The sequence below is a fragment of the Dama dama genome, chromosome 20 (genome assembly GCF_033118175.1).
Source record: "Dama dama isolate Ldn47 chromosome 20, ASM3311817v1, whole genome shotgun sequence".
NCBI lineage: Eukaryota > Metazoa > Chordata > Mammalia > Artiodactyla > Cervidae > Dama > Dama dama.
The window spans coordinates 24115936-24133019 of NC_083700.1; the positions used below are offsets into that span (position 1 = coordinate 24115936).

A 17084-nucleotide genomic window follows, 5' to 3' on the forward strand; every position below is an offset into this window, starting at 1 on the left:
TTGCCCAGGGTTCCTGATTTCTGGTTTTCTAATCCTTTATCCTTCTGTCAAAGTGGAATTGCCCCGATTTCTATCAATCCCTCATCACTTCAAAGTGTGAAAAACTAATTTCAACTATGACATTAATGATTGATAAAGGTTTCATATGTTCTGCTTCTCAAATAAGGGCATGTTAACCTAAGCTGTTGGTGCTTCCCAAATCATCACAGCAAAATGGGATGAGTGATCTGACAGGTGAATGGAATAAAGGTATGATGAGAAGTGAAAGGAGGGAGTACAGAATACTCAAGTAGGCAGTAGCTATATGCCTACTGGGCTTCCCTGGCGGCTCAGAGGTGAAAGCCTACTAGTAGTAATAGTTATTATGACATTTAAAAATGGAGCAGTTTGGTCCTTTTAATCTCAACCTCAGATATTCCCATGCAAGTGTTTCACATTCAACTGTGTTAGTCCCTTTGTGACCCCACACAGTTTAAGATTCCCTAAACTATATGAGGCCAGTAGCTGCCTGATTACTCTGCTTTTATGACCAAAAAGAGATACGGCCATTTTTACCACCTGAGTGGGACTCATGCCATTGTGTACAAGCATGTTAAGTTGCTTCAGCCGTGTCCAGCTCTTTGTGACCCCATGGACTGTAGCCCACCAGGCTCCTCTGTCCATGGGATTCTCCAGGCAAGAATACTGAAGTGGGTTGCCATGCCCTCTTCCAGAGGATCTTCCCCATCCAGCGATCAAACCCACGTCTCTTACATTTCCTTAATTGGCAGGCAGATTCTTTATCACTAGCACCACCTGGGAAGCCTCATGGGAATACTGGAGTCTAACAAAAGGGTTGTCACCTCTGCATGTGACAATGTTCTCTTACCCCCAGACCATGCTCCTGTGCAGCTTTTATAATCATTTTTTGTTGTTGTGGTTTGTGGGATATTAGTTCTCCAACCAGGGATGGGACCCTCGCTCCCTGCATCGGAAGCACAGAGTCCTAACCACTGGACCACCCAACAAGTCCCTATAATCGTCTTAATCACACTTCTCCAGGAGAGCAATGGTGTCCTCTCACACGGATCCAAAGTTTCCCTGAAGACTGTCTCCTTAGCCACTGCAGAGCAGAGGGTGAGACTAAGTGAGATGAAATGACTCAAGCAGTCACTTGATTTAAGCTAAAAAAAATCCTCTCTCAAATTATCTAAAAAAATTGTCCCTTCCTTCTGCCCTTCTTTAGAGACAGTTAGTAGGAAAATTTTCCTTTCTCTGCACAGTGAGCAAATTTATTCACTATTCCCACTCCAAGACAAATACTGCCACTCATGCTCCCCTTCTTCCTCTTTCTGTTACCAACCCTCACTTGGCAATATCCTCCTCAACCACTGGCAGTTCCACTGAGGCACACTCATGAAAGTGAAAGTCGCTTAGTTGTGTCCGATTTTTTGCGACCCTACGGATTATATAGTCCATGGATTTCTCCAGGCCAGAATACTGGAGTGGGGTTGCCTTTCCCTTCTACAGAGGGTCTTCCTAACCCAGGTCTCCTGCACTGAGGGCGGATTCTTTACCAGCTGAGCCACTAGGGAAGCCCACCTCACTGTATACCCACATAAAAGATGAAAGATGAGTCGGATCAATTTCAGGAAAATTCAGGTTAAAACACAGAAATCCAGGAAAGACAGAAAATAGGGCTAAATGCCTCAGATTTAGCTGCTCATAATAGTTGAATTTACCAAAGAGTGGTTTGGGTCTCATAGACACCAGTTATTCCTCTGATCCAAAGCATTATCTAGCAGCCTGTAATGCATCCCGACCTTCTTCTCAACACATAGATAATGATAATATTCACCCATCAATTAAGATGGCCCTCCCGTCCAGGGAAGCTGCCATTCCTTCTCCCACCCCACCCAAGGCCAACAGGCTGTTCATTCCATTAATACCCTTTCTTCATTCTAAGGTGAACTATTCTGAAAGATGAAAATGCCTAACATTCTGTACTAGAAGCTCATCTGAATAATCATCTTCAAAAACAAATCATGGATTTCTCAAGGAAGAGAAATATCCTCCATCCCTGCCCTTTCCTCCATGGCATCATTTCCTGTCCCCACGTGCCAGACAGAACTAGAAGGCTCCCTGCTCTAAGCAGAGCATGGGACTTAAAAACTACCAGCTTCAGTCTCCTCCAGGGGTTGTTTAAAAATGCTGATTTCTAAGTTCCCCCTCACTTACTAAATCAGAATCCCTGGAGGTGAGTCAGGAATGTAGCTACACTTATAAAGCAGTTCCCAAGGTATTGCTCTCCACAGTTCCACATCAGACTTTGGGAGCCTCTGATTTAATCCCACTCCCTATTCTTACAGAGTAGGAGAGTAGGAAGTAAAAGGGGCGAAATGGGCTTGTCCAAGGTCACGCGGCGTGAAGGTGACCAGAGCCGGCCCAGAACCGCCTCCCTCGCTACTTCCCACAGTACGAAGAGGAACATAGGAACAACTCAGCATCTTGATGTGTCCACACTGTCCCCCTGCCACCCCAGCAGAGTGGCAGCCCCCCCAGCACTCACCCGCTTGTAGATGTCCTCCCGGCTGGCCTCATACTTCTGCTGCATGCGCTCCTCCAGGAAGTAGATGCGCAGCTTGAGGCTGAAGTTCTCCTTCTTCAGGTCATTGAGGTGCTGGGACAGAGTGCGATATCCATTAGACATGGTGGGCAACCCATGGGGAGGAGCACGTGCCCGGTCTCCCCCCTCAGCCCAGGAACGTGGTGCAGCTGCACCGCGGCATGAAGCGAGCCGGCGGCCACACTGCGAGGCTACGGAGACATGGCCCTGGCGGCTGGCTGCCTCCCGCGCTTGGGCCTGGGCTCGCTGCTCTGGGTGCTGGAGCGCGCCCGCTTTCCTTTTTTACCTCGGGAGATATTTGCGGAATCCCTGACAGAGGAACATGCTGCGTGAACTCAAACACAAGTGGTGTAACCTGACTCCTAGCTAGGACTCGGCTCTCACTCTTGCAGAGTCTCCCAGGCCCAAATTAAGCAGTTAACAGTTTCTCCTAAAAGAGAGGGGGGCTGACCCCCCAAAAGCTCCCAGGAAATGGGGAAGGGGAGTAATTCAAGGTGATGGTGGGATTGCAAGTATACAAAATGGCCCACAGAATGGTGACCACATATGGAATATCCCCTTCCTATCAGGTGCAAATCTTCGAGAAGGACTCATCAGAGGGGTTTCTAATTTCCTTTGATATCCAGAAGCTCACCTCTAATCAGCTCCTTCCCAGGTTTTCTCCCTGGACCTTTCAAGCCCTGAGGCAGTTAGAGAAATGGCCTTTCTTATCCTGCTCACCTCCCCCTACACCTGCGTGTGTGCATGTGTGTGTACGCGCCGATGCGTGCTCAGTCATGTCTGACTCTCTGCAAACCCATGGCTCTTCTGTCCATGCGATTTCCGAGGCAAGGATACTGGAATGGGTTGCTATTTCCTTCTCCAGGAGATCTTTCCAACCCAGGGATCAAACCTGTGTTTCCTGCACTGGCAAGCAGGTTCTTTACCACTGAACTACCACTGCGAAGTCCACACACCTGAGCTACCTCCAAAGCAAGGGCCATTCTTCCAGTTCAGTGAAATCTTTGCAAACTCTCCACTAGCTACACCAGCTCAAAGAGGCAGGGTCAAAGGCTACTCCCTCTAAGGGATGAGGGAAAAAAAGAGGGTGGGAGGTGATGAAGGGAGGCGTCAGACTGGAGCCCAGAGATTTCACCCAGTCACTAGTTCTTAACTCCAGCACCTGCCAAGTGGAGCCAGGCACTCATCACCAGATCCTGCTCCTAAAGCAATTTAAGATCCTTGAATGACAGCTGCAACATTAGCAGGAAGTATTATTTATACCACACCACACGGGACATTGAAGGTGACCGGGAGACAACTCCACAGCACAGATACCAAACGCAGGTTCTTGGTTGCAATAATACTAGCGTGAAAAAAAACCAACAACTTAATATTAACATTCAAAGTAAAGAAAGCAAAAAGTTTATACTTAATTCAAGTAGTCATTTCCTCTCCACACTACCTGCTCTTTGTTCTTCTAATTCTTTATACATAATAATTCCAATCAACATCCCCTTTGTACACAGCAGGTGATATGTTGAGCAGGAGGGATACAAAGATGAAGACAGTCCCAACCTTCCAAGAGATAGGTGGCCATATAGATATAGATGCATATGTTTTGAGTTTCCCAGGTGGTGTGAGTGATAAAGAATCCAACTGCCAGTGCAGCAGATGTAAAAGACGTGGGTTAATCCTCTGGAAGATGTCATGGCAACCTACTCCAGTCCTGTTGCCTGGAGAATCCCAGGGACAGAGGGGCCTGGGGTGCTACAGTCCACAGAGTTACAAGGAGTCGAACATTAAACTTTTTACACTTCATACTGAAATCCAGTGCATGCACACACACACACACACACACACACACACACACACACAACTGAAGTACATATTCCCCAAAGTAATGTTAACCAGCACTCTGTGGGATGGATGCACTTTGATATTTTCTATTCTATTTTTCTTTTTGGGAGTGACCCACTGAATTGATTTCAAGATCTACTAATAAATTTTGTCCTGAAGCTTTAAAAAATACTGAGCCTATGGGAACCCAGAAGGAAGAGTGATTCATTTTAACTGGGATGGTGAGAGAAAGAAAACTTCGACTAGAAGTTGCACTTGCAATCTGTTTTGAAAGATAAAAAACGTTTGAGTAAATAAAGTGGACTCAGGAGGCACAATTAGAACTGAGCATTCTCTCAAATCCTGGAGGAGGAAATGGCAACCCACTCCAGTATTCTTGCCTGGGAAATCCCATGGACAGAGATGACTGGCAGGCTGAAGTCCATGGGGTCACAGAGAGATGGACATGACTGAGCATTTTCTCTTGAACAGATCTGAATGATAAGTAGACAACACATTTCTTACCTAGGCCACTGGTAACTTAAAACAATATAGTCTTCATTTTTTAAAAATGCACATTTAAAATGCATTTAGCTATTTTCATTAAATTGGTGGTTTTAGAATAAATGAATGTCATCTAGGCTTAGGTAGAGACAGTGAGGAAGAGAAAAGTCTAAGTTAAAAATCAAAAAGATCCTTTTTCTGGTCCCAGCTCTGTTACTAAATAACTATATGACCTTGGGAGTACATTCTCCAGAGGCCTAACTGTCCTCCTTTATAAAATGAAGTAGTTGAAACCAGGTGACTTTTAAGGCATTTTCCTGGTCTAAGCTTCTAGAGGAATAACCTAGTCATTATTACCTCCATTTTGAATGTGCATGCATGCTTAGTCGCTCAGTCATGTCTGACTCTTTGTGACCCCATGAACTGTAACTTGCCAGGCTCCTCTGTCCATGGGATTCTCCAGGCAAGAATATTGGAGTGGGTTGCCATTCCCTTCTTCAGAGGATCTTCCTGATCCAGGGATCGAACCCACATCTCCTGCATTGCAGGAGGATACTTTACTGCCTGAGCCATGAGGGAAGACCCCATTTTGCACAGGGGAACCAGATACCAGATTCTAGATAAGTGTTTAGTCATGCTTTTGATGTCTACTTGGATTCTTTCATCATGTAAGATAATTAAATAGAAACTTTACAGAAAGTAAAATCAAATATGAATACAGGTGTCCTTATCCAACCTAGGTATTTCTTTCCTCACATTAACCCTATTTCCTCTTGAACTCTGTGATCCCTTGTTCTTTTCCTATCTCTCTAGCCTCTTCTGTGTGTGTGTGTGTGTGTGTGTGTGTGTGTTGTTGTTGTTTTTAATTTCCTGGCTCTTTAACGCTACTGCTTAAATGACAAGTAGTCCTTAGCCTTCTGATTTTTTTCTTTTCACATTTTCTCCCTTAGAGATTTTGTCCACTTTTAGGGCTATCATTTTTGCCTCCCAAACAGTCCCCAAATCCCAAACCAAGCTGTCTCACCCAAGATCTAGCCTTATATAGGAAACCAACTCTTTGGTAGTTAGTTCAACTTGAATCTGCCATTCCCACAACAATCCACAAAAGCAAAAACTTTTGCAACAGTTATCTATCCTCTCTGCCAGAATTCATCCAGCCATCTCTAAATGGCTAGAAAAACTCCATTATTTTGAAAACATTATTGTCAAAACTTAAGTCTTACTTAAAACCCCTTTACAGGCATCTCATCACTCCTAGCATAAAAGAGAAACCATCACGCCCTCTCAAGATAGTTTGCCTCTCGTTTCAAGTCCTTTTTTCAAGTTCATATTTCACTCAAAGTCTTCCCTGCTAGCCAGACTGGAAAAACTTTCCTCTTGAGCACCTAAGGCAAATATTAACATTTGGCAAGTGCTCATATGCTGCCTCATAGTATTGCTTTTCTACTGTCCTACAGGTTTAGTTATATATTTTAGAGCTTTTAACTTTTCATGTGTCTGTCTAACTATTAAGTTAGCCAAAAAATTCATTCAGGATTTTCCATAACATCTTACAGAAAAACCCCAATGAACTTTTGACCAACCCAATAGTCTGTAAGCTGCCCAAGGGTCAATGACTGAAATGTCTTTCTACATTCTTTCAGCTCCCACAATTGCCAAGAAGATCTCTCCAGTTCATTCATCCCACCCTGCTACAGTATACAATCACCTCAATCAGACTAGAATGTCTTGAGGGCTGGCAAGGCATACTTTGTGTCTTCATATTCTCACTGCAGAATATTTAGGAAGTATTTCCTAAATATTTGTTAAGTAGGGCTTCCCTGGTAGCTCAGTTGGTAAAGAATCCACCTGCAATGAAGGAGACCCTGGTTCAATTCCTGGGTCAGAAAGATCTGCTGGAGAAGAGATAGGCTACCCACTCCAGTATTCTTGGGCTTCCCTTGTGGCTCAGCTGGTAAAGAATCCTCCTGGAGACCTGGGTTCGATCCCTAGTGTTGGGAAGAACCCCTGGAGAAGGGAAAGGCTACCCACTCCAGTATTCTGGCCTAGAGAATTCCATGGACTATATAGTCCATGGGGTCACAATGAGTTGGACATGACTGAGAGACTTTTTCTTCACTTCAATGAACAGATAAGTATTGCATATATATTTCTTTTCTGCTGATTTGACCTGTTTAATATGGGCTAGCTTGCTTATATTATTCTCATAATTCTCCAATAATATAGAAAAGTTGGTTTTAATGGTTCCAAAGAAACATCTGCTAGAATGATGACTAGAAAAGTGATGTTTTATTCACTAAAATTTCTAAGTTTATATGCTCATCTTGATCTTTCTCCTGAATTCCAATCTATATCTAACTTCCTAGTAGAAATCTCCAGTTGAATCCAGATATCTCACAGTCATGATATATAAAGCTGAATTCCTGATTTTTCCCAGCACATATGTTTCTTCCTTTTTGGATCACATTTCAGTTTGTAATCACCCATATTTGGAGTTGTTTTGGCCCCAAACTTTGAGTTATTCTTGACCCTTCTTTTTCATATACATTATCTCATCTGTCTATAAATCTGCCTAATTCTACTTTCAATACATATAGAGAATCTATCCACCACCACTGCCACTGTACCTTTGCCACTCTGACCCAAGAGATTGTGATCTTTCCCTTAAGCTAATTTTTTTTAAAGTGCTTTTATTTATTTAATATTTATTTGGCTGCCCTGGGTCTCAGTCGTGGCATGCAGAATCATTAATTGTGGCAAGTGGTATCTAGTTTCCTGAACAGGGATTCAATGCAGGTCCCCTGCATTGGGAGCCCAGAGTCTTAGCCACTGGACACCAGGGAAGTCCCTCCCCTAAGCTATTTGAATAGTCCTTTAACTGGTCTTCCTGCTCCCACCCTTCCTCCCCTAATAGCAGTGATACTTAGCAGAGCAGCCACAGTGAGCCTTTTAAGATATCAGATTACTCCTCTGCTGGAAAGCACCAGTGGCTTCCTATCTAAGACTGAAAGGCTAAATCCGTTCATTAGCCCATAAGGCCCAAGGCCCTGAGTAATCTGGAGCCCCTCTCCTGCCCTTTTACTTTTCTTCCTTGCTACTCTCCCCCTACACACCCTCCTCCAGCTACATGGATTCTCTTTGCTGTTTCTCAAAAATACCAAAAGTACCAAAATACCCCCTCCCTCTCAGGGCCTTTCAGCTAATTGATCCTTCTGAATGGCATGCTTTCTTTAGCTTTCTGCATGATTCTCTTCCTCACTCTCTTCAAGTGTTGGATCAAATGTCACTTCCTCAATGAGGTGACCACCCTGTTTAAAATTGCAACTCACCCTATGCCTCACCCCAGCCCTCCATTATCTCCTTCACTTTTTTTTTTTAAATCCCATAGCATTATCATCTTCTAAAATATTGTATTTACTTATTCTCTTTCTTGTCTGTCTCTCCCACTAGCATGCAAACTCCATGAGCAAGCCAGGATTTGGACCTGTTTTGTTCACTTCTATGTTGTCTGTACCCAGAATAGTGCCTGGCACATAGTAGGTGCTCAAAAAATACTTGTTGAATAAAAGAATGGTTGCATAACTAACCTGCTGACTTTGGCCTCACTGGATTTAATCCTAATAGAATGTAAAGTGTGTACAAGATTCCGCAGTTCTTGTAGGATGAAGGACATAGCTAAAGGTAATTTTATAAGTAAAATAAATTATTCTAACAGGCTAATTTTAATACATAATGCAGAATCTGAAGTGTGAACAAGTGTTCTGAAAAAAATGGGGAATAATATGACATAGGACAAATAACAATTAAAGGATAGTATAAACTATACAAATAGTAAAAACTACAGAAATTAAGAAAAAGAGGCTACCAGAGAAGGTTCCAGAGAGAAATGACATTTTAGCTCTCCTTAAAGGGTGAATCAAGTTTGTATAGACTAGAGGGAGAATACAAGGCACTCTAGGTGGGTGGAACATAAGCCGTGGTGCAGATGACCAACTGGACTGAAACAGGGGCACAGGCTGTCCTGTGTGGGGGACAGAGAAGATGGGAAGTAAAGAACCATTTCAGAAAGATACTGAAAGTCAGGATGAGGAGTCCAACTTTGTTCCTTTAGGCAGATCCTGGCTCTGAGTTTGAACAAAGGGTGAGGAGGAAGGCAGGGCCAGAGGGCCAGGAACCTCTTACTAGGAAGACTGTTTATTTGCTTATTGTTTATGCTTTATTTTACTTGTTTGTGTTTTGTGGCTTTAACAAACAAAAAACACACCTGGGCTGCACACTAGACTTTCTCGATCAGGGCCTCTCAGACCTCTGGATAAGCTCTGCCCTGCTAAGGAAACAAACACATGCAGGCTCTTGAACAAGGGGCAGTGCCTCTGTCTTTGTTCTTCCTTTTGTACACAGTACATCAAAAATCTTTACTCTTATCTCAAAATATGTTTTCCAAACATTAATGGCTCTCCCCTGCTCTTTTCTTAATTTCTCCTTCCCGCCGCTTCTTAATGTATTAGACCAGACTAGAAATAAGACTTTACTAAGAACTCAATCAATGCCAACAATAGTAGGAGATTACAACCCAGCTGTTGTATGTCATACCCCATTAACATAACCAACTGTCAAGTCAGCCTTTTAAAAAAAAAACTCAGCTTCACATTTGCTTAATCATATTCAGACCCCCCAGACAGTTCTTATAATGGAAATGCTTGAAGACATATTAATGTCTTAGCAATCCCTCTCCTAAAAATATAGTTCCACTTCACTAAAAATGATTAATCATCTTAATTGGCACATTCTTTTCAAATATAATAAAACTTCTGCAACTTAAGAAAGAAAGTGAAGTCGCTCAGTCGTGTCCGACTCTTTGTGACCCCAAGGACAGTAGCCTGCACCAGGCTCCTCCGTCCATGGGATTTTCTAGGCAAGAGTACTAGGGTGGGTTGCCATTTCCTTCTCCAGGGAATCTTCCCGGCCCAGGGATCGAACCCAGGTCTCCCACATTGTAAACAGACGCTTTACCGTCTGAGCCACCAGGGAAGTCCTGCAACTTAAACTCCACTAATTTGATACCTGTGATAATTCATGTCTTAACATTTCATGAAAACAAAAAAATTCTTAAATAAGTTAATATGGTAAGCAGAGGGACAGGAGAATAGTTTTCAAGTAACCCTTGATATGTTATCAATGCTGTCTACTTACAAACTGGTGATAAATGTTATCACTAATATATATACCTATCTAGGTGAGGAAACACAGAATTGTGGAAAGAGCAATGGCTTTCGAACCAAGGACATCTGGGTTCACATCTCAGTTCTGCAATTTTCTAATTGTGTGACTTCAGGAAAAATACTTAACAGTAATTAACTGTAGGAAAAAATTTAGGAGATAGGATCCACGTAGGTTATTAAGAGTGTTGCAATTATATCTGTACCATATTAGCAAAAATAATATATGTTAAAATTTAAATATGGGATACATGGACAAATGTTTTCTTGTTCTTTGCATGTCCTATTGTTTTATTGTATGTTCAAATATTTTAATGTTCTTTGTGAAAATTCATTGTTTTTTAAAAAAAAACTATTTAGGTGGAATGAAACTAGGAATTGAAGGCAGCTTTCAATTAGATATAAGAATAAATTCTCTAGTAGAGTTGGATGTAATGAACTTATTGCCACCCTCCATCCATACATTCCAGAGAAGGCAATGGCACCCAACTCCAGTACTCTTGCCTGGAAAATCCCATGGACGGAGGAGCCTGATGGGCTGCAGTCCATGGGGTCACTAAGAGTCAGACACAACTGAGTGACTTCACTTTCACTTTTCACTTTCATGCCTTGGAGAAGGAAATGGCAACCCACTCCAGTGTTCTTGCCTGGAGAATCCCGTGGATGGGGGAACCGGTGGGTGCTGTCTATGGGGTCACACAGAGTCAGACACGACTGAAGTGACTTAGCAGCAGCAGCAGCATCCATACATTCATACATCAAATATTTACTTAGCATAACACTATGAGAGATAGTAAATTTCCTGCCACAAAAAGGAATCAACTGAAACTTAAGAACCACTTGTCGGGGATATTGTTAAAATCTTCACACATTCAGTTCAGTTCAGTCGCTCGGTTGTGTGCGACTCTTTGCGACCTCATGGACTGCAGCACTCCAGGCCTCCCTGTCTGTCATCTTCACACATTAGCTAGGAGTTAGTTCTGGAGAGCTTTTAAGGTCCTTAGCTATCCTGAGGTTCTAGTTTGAAACCTATTTTCTCATAGAAACAATATTATCAAAGGCAGCACCAATGAGAGAGCTGTCACTTTTTGAAGAATCTCAGAGCATCCCACCAGCTTTCTCATGGCAGGGCCCTAAAAGGTAGCAGGAGTCTAGCTGTTCAGATTGAATGCTCTGGTTGCCTTGTGTGCAGGAAGAGAAAGAGGAGACTAGTGAGCATAAAAGACATATTTCCAAGATAAAATCAGCAACGACGACTAGGACCTAAGGATGACCCTCCGTAGACTTTGCTAATTGTCATATTTTCAAAACAGCCCTATGGGAAAGCCACACCAATGGCTAGAGAGTAGTGGAACCCTACTTGTTTTGGACTGGAGGGTAGGGATAGGCAGGGATGTGGCAGGGAGAAGGAGGATGGTTTGTATCACATACAAATATTTTGTTTATAATACATCTGTCTGTCTGGGAGTCCCTATGCTTTTTGGATAAAATCTAAGTTGAAGAAATACAAAAGTTTAATTATGATCTGTTTTGAATGACTTTGACTTGTATTACAAAATTAAGTAGATATAATTATACTATCTTCACAACAATCACTTGTATGGGATTTGACAGTATACAAAATGCTTCCATTACATGTATTATTTCACTTATCGTCACCACAGCACTGTGAAGTAAGTGGATTATCTGTTACAGCCATTTTGTACTCTAGGAAAGTAAGCTTATCCAGAAAGTGGAAGTGCGCAGACTGCAACTTCCAACAGCCTGACCCACATTTCATACTCAGGGTCTTCATCATGACACTAGAGACCCCTGTGACTCTAAGACTCCCCATGTGACTAATAAGGTCTGTCTACTTCTACACCAGGTCCCTGCATCTTTTCAAAATGTATCCTTCATTATAAATAATATTCCTGTGACCCCAAAGGATCTGACTACCTGACCCTCCATAAAACATAGTTTTCTCCATTTTCAAGATGAATAAACCAAAGCTAGTCCTCAAAGGATTAAACATGGGGTAACTACATGACCTAGCAATTTCACTCCTAGGTATATACCCCAGAGAAGTAACACATATGTCCACATAAAATCTTGTATATGAATGTTCATAGAAGCATCATTCACAATAGTGAAAAAAGCAGAAACATCCCAAATATACAAAGAGAGAAGAATGAATATACAAAATTTAGTATATTCGTATAGTAGAACACTACTGACACAGACTATAACATGAATGAACCTTGAAAATATTATTCTAATGTGAAATGAGCCAGGCACAAAGAGTCATATATTGTATGATTCTATTTATACAAATTTTTCACACTAGACAAATCCATAGAGAAATTAGATGAGTGGCTTCCAGGGCCTGGGGAAAGAGGGAACAGGGAGTGACTAGTAACGGGTATGATGGTTTAGGGGGAGTGATGAAAACGTCCTGGAACTAGATAGAGGGAACTGTTGCACAGCTCATTGGATATACAAAAGATATGGAACTGTATACTTTAAAAGGATGAATCCTATATGTAAATTATATTTCAATAAAGCTGTTATTTTAAAAAAACAAGAAGAAAAAAAAACAAAACTGGGAGAAATAACATGTACAGTCCTTTGCCTTTACAAAGTATTCTTTAATGACAAAGATCCAATTCAAGTTCAATTCAATTCAATTCAAAGCAAATTATTTAGAACTGACCATTTCTAAATATCAATTCCTACTTAGATTATGGGGTCCTAACATAAAGAATAAATAATGTATACTCTAAGTGGCCCTCACTATTAAATACTCATGGATTACTATGTTCTATCAAAAGTTAGAATTGCACTCATTTCACACACTAGCAAGGTTATGCTCAAAATTCTCCAAGCAAGGCTTCAACAGTATGTGAACTGAGAACCTCCAGATGTTCAAGCTGGATTTAGAAAAGCCAGAGGAACCAGAGATTAAATTGTCAACATTTGTTGGATCATAGAAAAGGCAAGAGAATTCCAGAAAAAAACATCTATTTCTGCTTCATTGACTATGTCAAAGCCTTTGACTATGTGGATCACAACAAACTTGAAAATTCTTCAAGAGATGGTAATACCAGACTACCTTACCTGCCTCCTGAGAAATCTGTATGCAGGTTAAGAAGCAACAGTTAGAACTGGACATGGACCAATGGACTGGTTCCATATCAGGAAAGAAGTACATCAAAGCTGTATATTGTCACTCTGCTTATTTAACTTATATGTAGAATACATTATGTGAAATGCCAGGCTGGATGAAGCACAAACAGGAATCAAGATTTCTAGGAGAAATACCAATAACCTCAGATATGCAGATGACACCACCCTTTTGGCAGAAGGCTAAGAGGAACTAAAGAGCCTCTTGATGAAAGTGAAAGAGGAGAGTGAAAAAGCTGACTTAAAACTCAGTATTCAAAAAACCAAGATCATGGCAACCGGTCTCATCACTTCATGGCAAATAGATGAGGAAACAATAGAAAGAGTGACAGACTTGGCCTCCAAAAGTCACTATGGACAGTGACTGCAGCCATGAAATTAAAAGACACTTGCTCCTTGGAAGAAAAGCTATGATACACCTAGACAGGGTATTCAAAAGCAGCATATTTTCTTGGGCTCCAAAATCACTGCCAGTGGTGACTGCAGCCATGAAATTAAGATACCTGCTCCTTGGAAGAAAAGTTAGACAGCATATTAAAAAGCAGAGACATTACCTTGCCAACAAAGGTCCATATAGTCAAAGCTATGTTTTTCCAGTAGTCATGTATAGATGTGAGAGTGGGACTAAAAGAAGGCTGAGCACCAAAGAATTGATGTTTTTGAACTGTGGTGTTGGAGAAGACTCTTGAGAGTCCCTTGGACTGCAAGGAGATCAAACCAGTCAATCCTAAGGAAATCAGTCCTGAATATTCATTGGAAGGACTGATGCTGAAGTTGAAGCTCCAATACTTTGGCCACCTGATGTGAAGAGCTGACTCATCAGTAAAAACCCTGAGGCCTGGAAAGATTAAAGGCAAGAGGAGAAGGGAACAACACAGGATGAGATGGTTGGATGCATCACTGACTCAATGGACTTGCGTCTGAGCAAGGTTCGGGAGATGGTGAAGGAGAGGGAAGACTGGTGTGCTGCAGTCCGTGGGGTCGCAGAGTCAGACACGACTGAGTGACTGAAGAACAACATCAACAATCAAAAATTAAAGTTTTGTTACATCCTTACAGTAAAATAGAAAGAACACACAGGCCACTTTATATTTTGACACAGGAGGAACATACTCATTAGGCTGCTCTGAAGAATATGCATAACTCCTGCAGAACATTCTAATAAGGAAAATGTCAATCAAAGTCGATTAACTTGGTCTTTCACCTCCACACAAGGTTTCTGTCTGGTGTTCCAGAAGTCAGCTGTTGACGCCTGCCTCAGAAAGCAGACTGAGAACTCTGTAAACATCTCACTTTTTTTCTTTTGGGTTGCAAAATAAACAAATCACTCTTTTGAAACTCTGTTTCTGATATTTCAACATAATCCCTGAAGTTCAGAGTTTTTTAAATGCCAGAATATTAACAATATCATTAGTTTTTTCCCCCTTAAACCCAGAAGCATACAAATACCCATCCTCTACACAGCCTTTTCTTGAAATAACTGGCCTGATGGCAGGACAGCTAACAACAGAGCTATTACATCAGGTCAATAAATAAACCCTGTCTTAGACAGTGTCATTGTGTAGTTAGGACAGGGGTTCCAGTGAAGTCTCTGCTGTCTTCCCCCACTATGGATACATACCCATATCACCCCCAATCCTGGAATAACCCAGTGTCGTCATCACCACAATAAAGCACTACGAACTATATAAAAACAAAACAAAACACATAACAACTTCCCTGGTCACCAAAAATAAATGGCCCAGCCAGAAATAGCGCTGTCAGAGACAGTTAAATGAGCTCCATGCCAAAACAACAGTTGTGCTGCACTGATGCTGGGAGCTCCAAGAACTAGACTCCAGACTAGTTTCTCCTGCAGTTTGGCCTGACCAACACCAGCAGGAGTTCCTGTTGCTTGTTTACAACTCATTGGACCCAGAAAGATTGTTTGCTGAGCTTTTCATATTCAGGGGGAATGTGTAAATTTATGGCCTCATTTACTGTTCTAAATTTTCATTAATTCTTTCTCCATTTTCCCTAGCAAAGAAGGTGATTTTAAACGCACAGTTAGGACTTTCTCTAGGCATAAGAGCTGAGTTCAAAGTGATACCATGAACAACCATGGCTGTAACAATAAGGCTTTGACCGTGAGTTCAGAGTAAAGAGGGGGAGATAAAACCAACTTGAATCCCAGTCAACACTCTAGTGCTTCCGCCACGACAAAAAGCCTTCTGTTTCTGAACTTGCTCTCTGCTGCCTCCAGGACTTTTCAAGGGTAGCAGTGTAAGCTTGCAAAGTCATTCCTCTTCAATTTCCACTCAGCTTTGACTTCACTATCTCCAACTAGCCCCTAAGGACTTGATTTAGTTATTACCCACTAAAGAAGCCTGCGTGCATGCTAAGTTGATTCAGTCATGTCCGACTCTATGCGACCCCATGGACTATAGCCCACCAGGCCCCTCTGTCCATGGAATTCTCCAGGCAAGGATACTGGAGTGGGTTGCCATGCTCTCCTCCAGGAGATCTTCCCAACCCAGGGTTCGAACCTGCGTCTCTTAGGTCTCCTGCATTGGCAAGTGGGTTCTTTACCACTGGTGCCACCTGCGAAGCCCTACTGAAAGAAGCCTGCATGCATGCATGTTTAATCACTTCAGTCATGTCTGACTCTTTGTCATCCTATAGACTGTAGCCCACCAGGCTCCTTTGTCCATGGGGATTCTCCAGGCAAGAATACTGGGGTAGGTTGCCATGCTCTCCTCCAGGGGATCTTCCTGACCCAGGGATTAAAACCACATCTTCTGCATTGAGGGTGGATTCTTTATCATCGAGCTGCTGGGGAAGCCCAAAGAAAGCCCATCTGATCCTAAAGTCTGGGTAAGGGCCCCTGCTGAGTGCTTCCAAAGCATTGTGATGATTAAATTCTGTTGTAATTGGCTAATCTGTAAGCTCTGTAAGGGCAGGAACCAAGTCAGCATATCCATTACTGTATCTGCAGTGCTTAAGACACTATGCTGTATATAGTAAGCATTTTAGAAATATTTGTTGAATAATTAGACAAAGTGAATGCACAAAATTTAGATAATACAAAAAGTTCCAAAGAAGGCAAAAAGCATGGCTCATCCTCTCACCCAGACCTAATCATTTTAAATATTTTGGTATATGTCCTTCCAGACACTTCTATTTTTTCTCCCTCAAAAATGAGAGCTTATAAATACTATGATATCACTTCTATGTGAAATCTAAAAAATACAACAAACTAGTAAATATAAAACAACACAAGGAGACTCACAGATATAGAGAATAAACTAGTAGCTACCAGTGGGAAGGGAGGCACAATATGGGGGTGAGGGAGTGAGAGAGACAAACTGTTGGGTGTGAGATAGGCTCAAGGATGTCTTACACAAAATAGAGAAAATAGCCAATATTTTTAATAATGGAAATGGAAAGTAACCTTTAAAAATGGTATAAAAATGAAAAAAATTTTAAATGAGACCTTATTTTATGTAATACTCAAATTGTTGTTGTTTATTCTTAAATTTGTAACTGTTATTACAGACATCCTTCCAAGCCAGTAAATTGCTCTATGATGCTCTGTTACATGCATATGTGTGTATTAGTGTTAGTTGCTTAGTCGTGTCTGACTCTTTGTGACCCCATAGACTATAGCCCACCAGGCTCCTCTGTCCGTGGGATTCTCCAGGCAAGAACACTGGAGTGGATTGCCATTCCCTACTCCAGGGGATCTTCCCAACCCAGGAATTGAACCCAGGTTTCCTGCATTGCAGGCAGATTCTTTA

General features: G+C 41.9%; 1 protein-coding gene across 5 annotated transcripts in view; it reads right to left on the reverse strand.

Annotated features, from left to right (window-relative positions):
- Positions 1 to 17084, reverse strand: part of PDE4DIP (phosphodiesterase 4D interacting protein) — a 243942-nt gene that overhangs the window by 150051 nt on the left and 76807 nt on the right. For all 5 annotated transcript variants that reach the window (XM_061121024.1, XM_061121023.1, XM_061121025.1 and 2 more), the window contains exon 4: positions 2549 to 2659. In XM_061121024.1, coding sequence (XP_060977007.1) covers positions 2549 to 2659 — 111 coding nt within the window. The remainder of the gene's footprint in view (positions 1 to 2548; positions 2660 to 17084) is intronic.